At 38.7% G+C, this 13,058-nt stretch overlaps 1 protein-coding gene and 1 pseudogene across 1 annotated transcript; both read right to left on the reverse strand.

Annotated features, from left to right (window-relative positions):
• Nucleotides 1-9,866: 9,866 nt before the first annotated feature.
• LOC125171408 (uncharacterized) lies at nt 9,867-9,962 on the reverse strand (annotated as a pseudogene).
• An 850-nt stretch (nt 9,963-10,812) lies between these two features.
• On the reverse strand, nt 10,813-11,742 carry LOC125169615 (taste receptor type 2 member 8-like). Its single transcript, XM_047865104.1, has one exon. The coding sequence runs from the start codon at nt 11,740-11,742 to the stop codon at nt 10,813-10,815; it is 930 nt and encodes a 309-aa protein (XP_047721060.1).
• Between the last annotated feature and the right edge of the window lie 1,316 nt (nt 11,743-13,058).

Consider the following 13,058-nt stretch of genomic DNA (forward strand, 5'->3'; position numbering starts at 1 on the left):
TAGGCATTCAGGAAGGAAAAAAAAAAAAAAGACATCAGGACAAGTAGCAAAACAAGTGCTCAAGTGGTTGGGTAGTATCCAGATACCAGTTAGGACATTGTTTCTTTCCATAGTATCGGGGAGTTTCCCATACAACGGTACTGAACACAAATTGACAATTGTTAGCCACAACCGACTGATCCTAGCAAAGTCCGAACTAATAAGAATAAACGCAACCAAGCATAACTTCTGGTTTCTAAGCCAGAAAATGTTACTTGCGGGTCCAATGAATCCAATTCCTGAAAATACCCATTATGTCCCACTTGTTACACCCATGGGAACTTTCTCCAGTGTATTCAACATGGCTGCAAACAGAAGACTCTAATCTGCAGTTTGTTGACTGATACCCACATGATTTACTAGATAACGGTACGGAGTTTAGGTTTAATTAGGCAATAGTATCCTATTTGTTTTTTACCGTGGCTCTTTTTTTTGCTATGCAGCCCAGTAACGTGCAATGCAGCTGTGGAATCACTCTCTGTAACATCCATTGAACATTTCCAACCAGCTCTGCTGAGGATTTCCAGGCTTGGTCCAGATGTCAGCCAGAAACTGTAAATAGCCTGTGTAGAGAGATGGTTGAAAGACCAGGTTCTCATTTGCTAATATGTAAATAAAGGCACGGATTAACTTTCACTCTTTTGAATAAAAATCCCTCTCCTCTTTCAAGGAGCTGCTTCGTTTGGTTTGCAAGTCTAAATTGTGAAATAGGTACCTCTGTCAAATGACATAAATTCAACCCAGTGAGTAAAACTTAAGAATCGAATTGGCTTTATTAGTCAATTCATGAATCAAACAGCATCCCACCTAGCAAGTAGCGGGGAGCTCCAAAGGGTTACAGAAAACGAAATGTTTTTAAAGGTAGAGAGGAAGTGGAAAAAAGGAAGATTTTAACAAAGATCCATTGTTTCAGGCAAGGTCACCCTCCTAAGGAGAATGGAAGGGGGCTATCAGTAAATTTCCTAGGGCTGATGAGGAGATTCCATTTTGGTTGGTTAAAGGTTATATTTTAGGGTGGGTTGAAACTACAGTTAGGTTAGGTATTAAGTCTTGGTTTATTGACTTGGGACCTTAACCCAAGCGACATACCATTTTGGACCTGTGGTTTTCTTTTTAATACCCCCAACACTAATTTTCACCACGTTAAAATATCTCCACATGCAGGTAAAGCTAGCAATCCCTACATTTCTGATTACTATACACTCATCGTTCAGGTCACTGCATTACAGAGTAAAACACAGGGTTTGTAATTTTCAGAAAACTTGGCAAGCAATATAGAAATCTAACCTTGGTATCATAATTCCCAAGGAAATGTAGGCCTTTCCGGTCATCTCTTGGAATGAAACACACATACTCCAAACTATACATGCCCAAACTGAACTTCTCTAATTTCTTCAAAAGCCTTCTTTTTTTTTTTTATTTTTTTTAACGTTTATTTATTTTTGAGACAGAGAGAGACAGAGCATGAATGGGGGAGGGTCAGAGAGAAAGGGACACAGAATCTGAAACAGGCTCCAGGCTCTGAGCCATCAGCACAGAGCCTGACGCGGGGCTTGAACTCACAAACCGCGAGATCATGACCTGACACGAAGTTGGCTGCTTAACCGACTGAGCCACCCAGGCGCCCCTCTTCAAAAGCCTTCTTGAGAGTGTAGAAGAATCTTCAATTTTTTTTTATTCTTGAGGGAGTAGGGGGACAAGGGAAAAAAGGGGAATGTTTGCTAAAGCATGGAAATTTTTCCGGAGGATATGAAGATTACTGCATCTTGGCACAAATGCTTAAAATGTATATCTATCTTTAGGATTATCTATTGTGTATATTTCTGTTTTAAGTACAAAACACCTGAGGGATATCTGTTCTGATCATTTGAATTCAACGAGAAAAAATAATTTGATTTATTAATGTCTTCAATGCGGTTGAACCCAAAGTAGTTAGATATCATTCCTACCCCCCACTTTTCTGACTGGGTCTTTCAAGAAAACTAATAGTAGAAAGATTCAAATAGTGACATAACTAACCCAAGGAAGGAGATCCTGCCCTGGGGACAGGGACATGTAAATATAGTCGTGCAAAGAAGATGCTAGTTAGTTAGCTAGTTTGCTAGTTGGAGGATGCTCCGGGACTAATTGAACCTTAGCACTTCACCTTCTAAACACGGACAAATCTACCATAAAGGAGGGCCCACCAACCATCTACATACACATGGTCCAAGGAGAGTTTCACCATCCTGTTTGTTGGTAGCAAAATACATTCGAAGAAACGTATTTCATGCCCTGAGGACCAGGGATGAAATAAGAGTTTAGGGGATTAATGACACCTCTTTTTCTCCCTCCACCCTCCAGTGTACCCAAAATAAATCTCTTTCTCTAGTCTATTGTCTTATGTTGGATTAGTCATTCCATAGACTAGGGAGAGTTCACAAAGGCTAGTTCTTAATTTCTCAGACAAATCCAATATCAGTTCCGCAATTATGGCTCCTAGTCCTTTGCAGATCATCTAGTCACAGAAGCCGGAAGTCTATGCCAAGCTGAGTTCCCCGTTACTCGCTACCAAAACCAGTTAATTTCATGCTCTTAATAGCTCTCAAATCTATCCTTTTTCGCCAAGCCTGTGGCAACTATCTTAGTTCAGACTCTCATCATTTTTGCCACAGCCTGGAAGAATAGTCTCCTCATCATTCACTCGACTTACAATCTTACCCGTTTATAGCAATCCTTTCCCTCAAGTGTGTATATGGTCTTCTTTAGCGAAAACCTGACCGCTATTTTCAGGATAAAGTCCAAATGCATCGATACTTTCATGCTTTATTCCTGGCACTCATCCCTCTTCTGACTCTTGCAAATATTGTTTTAGATACAGTTGCTTCTAGAAAAATGTCCCTCTTGAGGTGCCTGGGTGACTCAGTTGGTTGAGCGTCCCACTTTGGCTCAGGTCATGATCTCACAGTTCGTGAGTTCCAGCTCCCCATCAGGCTCTGTGCTGATGAGCCTGGAACCTGCTTCAGATTCTGTGTCTCCCTCTCTCTCTGCCCCTCCTCCACTCGTTCCCTCTCTCTCTCTCTCTCTCTTTCTCAAAAATAAACATACATTAAAAAAAAAAGAAATTGACTTTTCGAAAAATCTTCCTCTTCATCTAAAATTGGATTTGGTGCCTTTTTTTTTTTTTTCCATCCTGTATCTCTCTAATTATAGTATATTTTGTGCTTTATTATTACTGTTTTGTGGGCTGTCATTTTTTGTATAGAAGCAAAATTCTGATGTTTCACTGTCAAAATCCTCTCAGTAAATGCAAAACCTGACAAATAGTAAACAATAAAATTTGCTGGATTAGAATAAACACAATCATAGAAAGTTTTTGACATATATAAAAGTAGATAAAAATTAAAATACCAATCGTGTGTTAATATTTATAGTGATTTCCTTCCAGTATTTTAATATTTAGCTACTCATGAATTATCATTATACACAGTTATAATCATACTATTTTTATAATGCTGAGGTCTACTTTTTGATTACTAGTTTTAGAAGCTAAGGCCTTTTATGAGTTTTATAAATTGTCCACAATGATTCTAAGAGCCTACTAACATTACATCAGGACCTGTAACACTTTTATTTCAAGTAATCCCTTATTATGAGGGTACTTTTATCTCTTTCTTGTTCTACTTTATTTTCTCTGTTATGTACAGTACGGCAATGTTTATCTAAGTATATGTAAATATTACTCTTAGATGAAACTTCAGCCCATGAGATTATGATTTTAAATGTCTAAGCATTTTTACATTTTCTGATGCATATTTTCTTTTCTTTTTAAATCTGTATTTTGAGAGAGACACACAGAGAGAAAGAGAGAGAAAACACAAGCGGGGGAGGGGCAGAGAGAGAGGGACAGAGAGAATCCCGCACAGGCTCCGCCGGCCCGATGGGCTGAGCCCAATGCCGGGCTCAAACTCTGGAACTGTGAGATCACGACCTGAGCCTAAATCAAGAGTCGATGGATACTTAACTGACTGAGCCACCCAGGCGCCCCTGATGCATATTTTTCATTCCAAATTGTTATTGGCCTGCACAAAGTTACTACCATTAGTTAATAAAAAATACTTAATTTGGAAAGTGGAACATGGTGTTTTTCCATCGTGAAGTATCTGTTCATATTCATAACTTGTTTATTTGAGGCATGTTAGTGATTTTCTTATGTATTTTCACCAATTCTTTTTATGTTGGAGTTGTAAGCACATTTCCTGTTTCCTATAAAAATGAATGAATGAATGAATGAATCTCAGTTATCATTTGCTTTTTAACTTACTTTAGAAGTTATTAATTCATATTCAAAAATTCATTCATAGTCACCAATGGAATATTGATCAACATCTATACTCTTCTCCTTCCAGACAGAAAATCTTTAATATCTCTTTACTTCCAAACTCTTTACCCCACGATTTCCACTATTGTGATAACTTGGAACTTAGTTCCAGGTTAATACTATTTTGCCTTTCTTTTTTTTTTTTTTTTTTTAACGTTTATTTATTTTTGAGACAGAGAGAGACAGAGCATGAACGGGGGAGGGTCAGAGAGAGGGAGACACAGAATCTGAAACAGGCTCCAGGCTCTGAGCTGTCAGCACAGAGCCCGACGCGGGGCTCGAACTCACGGACTGCGAGATCATGACCCGAGCGGAAGTCAGCTGCTTAACCGACTGAGCCACCCAGGCGCCCCTATTTTGCCTTTCTTTATTAGCTCATCAAACTGCACAGATCTAGTAACAACAGCTTTCTAAACAAAAGTTTTATTTTTCTCATCTCAAGTACAATACAGTACAAAAAAATCATATTTAAAATTAGCTGGGACACTTAAAAGAGACTTAGGAATAGAGTCAATAAAAAAAAAGCAGAACACCTAAAAGGAAAGAATAACTGTGAAATGTTATTAAATAACCTAAAAGAAGGCTTATGGAAACTAATTTGGATGTTATATTCTTAGAAGGAAATGCAGGGTTGCCTGGGTGGCTTGGTCGGTTAAGTGTCCGACTTCAGCTCAGGTCACGATCTCATGATCTCTCAAGTTTGAGCCCCATGCCAGGCTCTCTCCTGGCAGTGCAGAGCCCTCTTTGGATCCTCTGTCCCCCTCTGTCTCTCCCCTCCCCAGCTTCTGCCCACTCTCTCTCTGTCTCCAAAATAATAAAATATTTTTAAAAAGAGAAGGAAATTCAATATGTTTTAGAGAAATCTATAACTTCAGTGCAAGTCTAGTAAGAATCCCAACAGTGTATTTTATGGGATTTGAGAAGTTGATTCTGAAAATCCCTTAGAAGAGTAAATGTTGCAGAATCGATAAGAAACTGAAGAAGAATGAGAGGCCACACATTGGCAGACTGATCTGACAGGGACTGTTTAAAAAATAAATTTGAACATAATTATAAGGAACAGATACAAAAGTTCATCACGTTTAGCTCTAACTACCAATGTCTTCACACATTTATACCATTCCTGGCCGCTGTGGACATTGGAGTTTGCTACCTTTACATAAAGGTACATTACTTAAAAGTTTATTGGCCGTCCATTCAAACTAGTCAGATTTCCTACCTCACAAAGTGTATGAAAGTAACTAGGAGTTTGATTGAAAATATAACAGTTAAAAAACATGCGTACAAGACAAAAAAAAAAAAACTAACAAAAAAACAAACAAATTAGGGAGATATTTTTTAAAAATTGAATGTGAAAGGGGTGCCTGGGTGGCTCAGTCGGTTAAGCGGCTGACTTCGGCTCAGGTCATGATCTCGTGGTCTGTGAGTTCGAGCCCCGCATCGGGCTCTGTGCTGACAGCTCAGAGCCTGCAGCCTGTTTCAGATTCTGTGTCTCCCTCCCTCTCTGACCTTCCTCCATTCATGCTCTGTCTCTCTCTGTCTCAAAAATGAATAAACGTTAAAAAAAAATTTTTTTTAAAATTGAATGTGAAAGTCCTCTTATGAGCTGAATTCAAAATTCCAGAACTGGGGAGGTTGGTAGAGAATGAATGAAATAGAGGATTAAGAGGACACTTAGGGTGATGAGCACTGAATAATGTACAGAAATACTGAATCATTATATTGTACACCTGAAACGAATATAACACTGTATATTAATTATACTCCATTAAGAAAAACATAAAGAACAAAATCTCAGAACCATAAAAGAAACAAGGGAGAAATTTAGCACATAGAACGGTAAAATAATCCCATGAAAAGTAATACCATATGCAAAATTTTTAAAAAGAAATAATTTATTGGAAAATATTTGCAACGTTTGTGACACACAGAGATAATATTCATAATTAATGAGGGAGTCTTATGGGTTCATAAGAAAAAGTTAAATAGTCTTGTTAGAAAAGGGATAAGGTTTGTGACAAGACCAATAACTAAATTAAGAAAAATTGTGCAGTATCTCGGTTTCTTTCAAGTTGTAAAGGACGCCATTTTCCCCAAAACAAGCAGTCCATTTGCCCCCACAGAAATTCTGCAAAGTCATAGCTCCACTTCCTTGTCCAACATAATTACCAGACCCAGGGTCTCCTACCCATGATGCTCTGGTCTTTAGGCAACTGGTGACTTTAACTTGGAGTGAGAAAATTGACTTTAGTTCCCTCTACCTACCAAGGCATATCCTAGATTAAGGTCATAAAATCAAATGTGCTGGATGGGAACATAAAGGTGTAATGTTGCTGAAGGTTCTCAGTGTGGAAAATTAGAGACACAATAGTTGAAAGTATAAGTATATTAGTCAAGACAAGAAACAAAACAAAAAAAACACACACACACACACAAAAACAACAATGAAAATCACATACATGAGCTAAATCTTGCCCACTGATTTCACCCGCACGTATAGATATTAAAAATTCACATTGAGGGGCGCCTGGGTGGCGCAGTCGTTAAGCGTCCGACTTCAGCCAGGTCACGATCTCGCGGTCCGTGAGTTCGAGCCCCGCGTCGGGCTCTGGGCTGATGGCTCAGAGCCTGGAGCCTGTTTCCGATTCTGTGTCTCCCTCTCTCTCTGCCCCTCCCCCATTCATGCTCTGTCTCTCTCTGTCCCAAAAATAAATAAACGTTGAAAAAAAAAATAAAATAAAAATAAAAATTCACATTGAGGCAAATCACACCAATGAAAGAGAAATACTAGCTTGAACACACAAAAGAACAAACCTTCAAGAAAACGCAGGGAATGCAAAGGACACAGAATACTAAATCAACACAACACCCAGCACTGTTGGTAGATCAGAGGAATTTGAGAGGCTTTCATAACTATATATCGATAATATTATCGCATAGTAAAATGGCAAACAGAATACTTGGAACTTAAAATCACCTCTGTCTCGTTAATTATTAGTATAGTCGTGCTGAATTAGAGAAGAGACTCTTCGGAATATCAAATTAGTGAGCTGGAAGTTCCAGCCTAATAATTTGTGTAAAATGTTTCAGAAGAAATAAGAAAGAAAAATTCTGACAGAATAATGAGGACACTTGTAAAATAATAATATAATATAAATGTCTATCTGCTGGTATTTTAAAAATACAAGAAGATAAATGAGAAGAAATAACCAAATAATGGGGGAAAACTCTTAGCCAAATAAAACTCTGGATTGAAAGGGTATTCCAAGGGCTAAACTGAGGACATTCTTGAGGCTTTAATAGAAAGAGAACACCCATAATTATAGTAATAATAAAAATTTAAAAAAAAAACAAATAAGCAAACTCCACAGCTAGATATATTGGAGAAAGTTATAGATTGCAACAATAAAGATCAATGCTTCAAACTTTCAAACGCTGTTTGATTCGTATACCACAGGAAAAATTACAATTCTCAGGATCAGACTCCTAACTTAGGCTGCTTACAAAAGACATCCACAGTCTCTCAACCAGTTTCTGGCTACGGTTTCAGACATCATATCTGTATTGCAGTAAATCAACATAGCATATGCAATTATTCATCTATCAATGCTTTTGTTTTTGGGTTTTTTGGTTTTTGGTTTTTGTTTTTTGTTGTTGTTGTTTTTTTTGTTGTTGTTGTTTTTTTGCTGTAGCACTGTAATAAAGTGTAACTGTGACTATAATAACTTTTTCTGAGGTCCCTGAGCATTTCTCTGAGTCATTAAACATAAGGGTGGCCTTGGGGACCCCTGACATAGATGCCTACAAAAAAATGAGTCTGCATTAAAATATCTGGTATGATTGACAGCTTTCCTTAGCCAAAAGAGAACCCGAGGGGGATACTGGCTGTTTAACTTTGTTGCAATCATAAAGAAACCAAAAACAGCAGGAATGCTGGGGAGAAGAACAAGAATCAGCAATGAAACAACCTTTCCCACATCAGGTGTTCAGGCTTGATTAGGATGTGAAAAAGGTAAGTGAGAAAACTTTGATATTAAATGACAGATTTAAACTTTGGTTTTGGTCTGGATTGGACGCGATGTATGCCTGAGTGACTATAGCTGCTGTAGGATCTGCCTAAGGTTTTATCCTGGCAAAAGAAGAACTCAGCAGAATAGGGTTGTAGGGGCCATGGGAGAAAGAATAAATTTGCTTTCTGCTTTCATGCTACTGAAGTCCAACTTTTTGAAAATAAGGTGCATTTATATCTCGCCGAGACAAAGCTTTTCAAATATTCTACCCTCTTAAAATGTGGGCATCCGATACCTAAATTAAACTGCCCAAGGAAGGAACCAAAAGCAAGTGATCACTTATTATGCTAAGTAAAATAAGTCAGGCAGAGAAAGACAAATACTGTATAATAGTTATATGTGGAATCTAAAAAAGATGAACATGCGAAAAGAGGGGCTGGGGTTGAGGATACTGGGGAGATGTTGTGTAGGAGTACAAAGTTATAGCTAGTAGATAAATAAGTTCTGGAAGTCTAATGTACGACATAGTGATTATAGCCAACAGCATAACTTATAAACTTCAAATTTGCTAAGAGAGTAGATCTGAATTGCTCTCAACACACCAAAAAGAACTGATAATTATGTAGCATGATAGAGGTGTTAGCTAATGCCACAGTGGTAATCATATTGCAATATATAAATGTATCCAACCAACACTTTGTATACCTCAGACTTACACATGTCAGTTACATGTCAGTTACATCTCCTTTAAAAAAAAAATCAGTTCTACCCTATTCATTTTTCTATGATATATTCTATAGACCTTTAAAACAACTTATTTTTAAAAAAAAATAAATACATTTTTTCTCATACACCAATGGAAAGTCAAACAGCAAACTTAAATCCTGTTGCTTAAAAACTAGAACATCTATGAGAGAGAAAGGTGAAATAAATAAAATAAATTTTTATTTACTGGGGGCTGGGGGTAGCAAGCAACCTCTGTCAAAACATGAGATTCCTGATAACCCAGAATTAATGAGTAATAATTGGTACCGAAACTGGCACTATACCTGGGGAATAAGAAAAATATAAAACTATTCTGCATTGTGTTTTCTGTGTTTTTTTTCATACAAAATAACCTCTATAGTACCCTAGACTTTGAGCCTTGTATTTTGGGGGGTAAGAGGCACCAAGCTATTTTATTTGAATGAACAGTACAAATGAAAGAAGTTTAAAAAAAATACGGAGTGCGGGGCGCCTGGGTGGCGCAGTCGGTTGGGCGTCCGACTTCAGCCAGGTCACGATCTCGCGGTCCGTGAGTTTGAGCCCCGCGTCGGGCTCTGGGCTGATGGCTCAGAGCCTGGAGCCTGTTTCCGATTCTGTGTCTCCCTCTCTCTCTGCCCCTCCCCCGTTCATGCTCTGTCTCTCTCTGTGCAAAAATAAATAAACATTGAAAAAAAAAAAATTTAAAAAAAAAAAAAAATACGGAGTGCTTTGCGAATGTGTGCGTCAACCTTGGGTAGGGGCCGTGCTAATCTCTGTATCATTCCAATTTCTAGTAAATGGGCTGCCCAAGTGAAGACACCTTGTATTTTCTAAGCCTTGTGTTTTTCTCTCTTATTCATTTATTTATTTGAAACCACCTTTGCCATATATTTTTAAAATTTTTTAACGTTTTATTTACTTTTGAGAGACAGAGAGAGATAGAGCATGAGCAGGAGCGGGGAAGAGAGTGAGGGAGACATGGAATCTGAAGCAGGCTCGGGGTCCGAGCTGTCAGCACAGAGCCTGACGTGGGACTCAACCCCATGGACCATGAGATCATGACCTGAGCTGAAGTCAGACGCTTAACGACTGAGACACTCAGGCGCCCCCAACTTTGGCATATATTTAAGAAATAGTAGGGTTCTCATGGGCTCTCCAACAGGACTTCTAGGCACATGCTGTGGATGCATCACCAAAAATTCGTCATGCCAGTTCGTTCTATGTTCATCCTTTCCCAAATACCACTTTAAGTCATGGTTAGCCACCAGCCACGGGTAATAAGGTTTTAGAATGTCCAAATACTCATTTCATGAATTCTGGGGGTTTTCTGTCTCTGAGACTTGCTACACTTAATTTTGTACAGTTGTAATCTAGCCACAAGTAAATTTCTGTCTTCCCAAGTCTTTTCTTGTTTCTCATCAAATTCCCATTGCCTTGGTGATATATTCTAATTTTACAATTAATTACATCATCACTATTCTGATGGAAACACAGCAAAATCTTTTTCTTTTAACTTATTCGAGGCAGATGTTTTCAGTAAGATGCAATGACCCTGTCGCAAAACAGAATAAAGGAAGTGGGGAGGAAGGAAAGAAACGCACATGGAGTTCTATTCATTATCTTCACTCTTGACAAAATCGCAGTCATTTCGGGCATGTTTTATGGGCGTGTGGGTTTCCTTAGGTGCAGGCGCTTCAGCTTCTTCAGGACACAGAGAGAAGCCTGTTTCAATTTGCTGGTCCATAAAATCAGAAGAAATGTATGGCCAGATGGATATAAAAATACTAGTGTATTAGCAAAAATCTTTGCCACCAAACTATCTAGGATGACGTAGGCCAAATTCATCATAATAGTGCTCAAATAGTACATAAAGAAGAAGAGTAGGAATGAAATCATAGCCTTCATGGCTCTCACGTGAACTTTTGTGATAGGATCCCCACCTCTGCCCTTCATCTGCCTGGTGTGGCTCCATAAGGAACGGATCAAAAGGACAAAGGAAGCCAGAGACACTGCAAAGGGGATGATGAACATTATGTTCAGGAGCATATGAGACAAAAATAACTCATTTGTTCTCATTGTGAAACTCACTGTCCAATTTCTTTCCGCGTTTACCTTGTTTTTGATCAGACTCATAAACACTGTATCCTTAAAGGGAAGAGACAAGCAGAAAGAGAAGACTGCGGCCAGTACAATCATGAGAAGCACTTTGTGAATTCTCCATTTTATCCAGAGGAAAATAGGGTTGGAAAAGTTGGCTATCTTGAAGAAATAGAAGACACTGAGGCAGGTGGTACAGGTTGTGCAGAAATAATTGGATCCTGTCCAGAGGATTTCAAACCTTATTAGTTGCTTATTCTTGTTCCATATTTCTTCACAAGGTACATCTAAACCTATGCCTAAAATTATTATGCACAACAGAACTATTCTGGAAATAGCTAGGCAGGTAATAATAAAGTCAATTACGAAGAATTTCCAGTTCCTGATCCAGTCAATACAGTTAACCAATATAATGAATCCATTTCCCAAAATCCCCATTATGAATTCTCCAGCAAACAGTATCATAAATACATTCTTCAATATGCTTGCCATGCCGCTGATAGTCAAGCTCTCTCTTCAATACTCCTCTGATTTGTGAATTAAGTGTTATGGATTTATGGATCCAAAGCTTTAATGTTCAATAAGTTTCTTTTTCCTGTACTTTGATATCCACTGGCAAAGAGAAGATTGCCTCCAGGATGCTCCCAAAGTCTTAGTTATCTTTTGGAAAACTACCTTTATTCCTCTCAAGATCCGAGCTAGTGATTTTTCAAGGCAAATAGCATATTACCTGCTGCTGTCACACTGCTTGTAATTTGTATGCAAAGCTATTCATTAAGATTTGACTCCTGGTTTGTTAAAACACAAACCAGAGCTTGATTTTTACATATTTTTTTACAACATCTTTTTTTCTTTTAAGATTCAGACGTTTTTGATTCACTCACCTCAGGTACGAGCGAGAAACCTGAAAACCCAATCTAAAAAATATGGTGACTCGGTCTGGGTGCTCTCAGAGGCAAGCAAATTACCAGGGGAAATGCCCCAATGGGAAACGAAGGAGTGAGCAGGAGAAGGTTGGGAGAGTTGTTCTACTATATGCAAGTCTGAGTTCTGTGGAAGGAGAAGGAAGGAAAGGAGGTAGACCTTGGGTAGCGGAGCTGTCCTAAGAAAGGTTCAAGAAAACCAGTGGGAATTTGCAAGTCCATGGCGCCCATCAGAGGTGGTCTGAGTCTCCCAGGAGTGGTCCTACCATCGAATCTCTGCCCAGATCAATCGTGGGCGTCGAGCCGCTCATAGAAGAGGTTGGGGTGACGGGTTGCAGAGCACAGGGACGCGAGCCTGCCAGCTGTTGGGGAAATAAAATTAAAAGCAAAATCTGCTGCTAACGCAGAAAACCTCTCTGCCAAGGAAGTAGAGAAAGAAAAGAGTTTCATTATCGGACAAAGCATTCAACCAGAATCTGATGCATCATCTCACAGGAAATTTACAAAAACAGAAAGAAATCTCACCCTTTTATATAGTGCAAATAGATACAATCTGTTACATACATGTTCTCAAGGTAAACAATAACTAGTCCAGCAGTAGGAAACCTGGGCAGCACTATTTAATACAGGTGGTTTGTCCTAAATTTACTTGGTATTGGGGTGACCATCTGTGTTAGTTAATTGGCTTTATACAAAGGAAAAATAAATTCATATATTTATGACAGGAGGCAGTTTTGCAACGTGGAGTCAGGCACTAGCTGAAGTCGGGCTCTGGTCCTCTCATTGAAACTGGCAGATAGGGGTGCTTATTTCTAATAGGGAGAATTAAGCCACTTGTTTTCATTTGTATTTGCCCTTACGTAGCCGGTTAGGTTCCCCTGAGTC

The sequence above is a fragment of the Prionailurus viverrinus genome, chromosome B4, assembly GCF_022837055.1.
Source record: "Prionailurus viverrinus isolate Anna chromosome B4, UM_Priviv_1.0, whole genome shotgun sequence".
NCBI classification, from domain to species: Eukaryota; Metazoa; Chordata; class Mammalia; order Carnivora; family Felidae; genus Prionailurus; species Prionailurus viverrinus.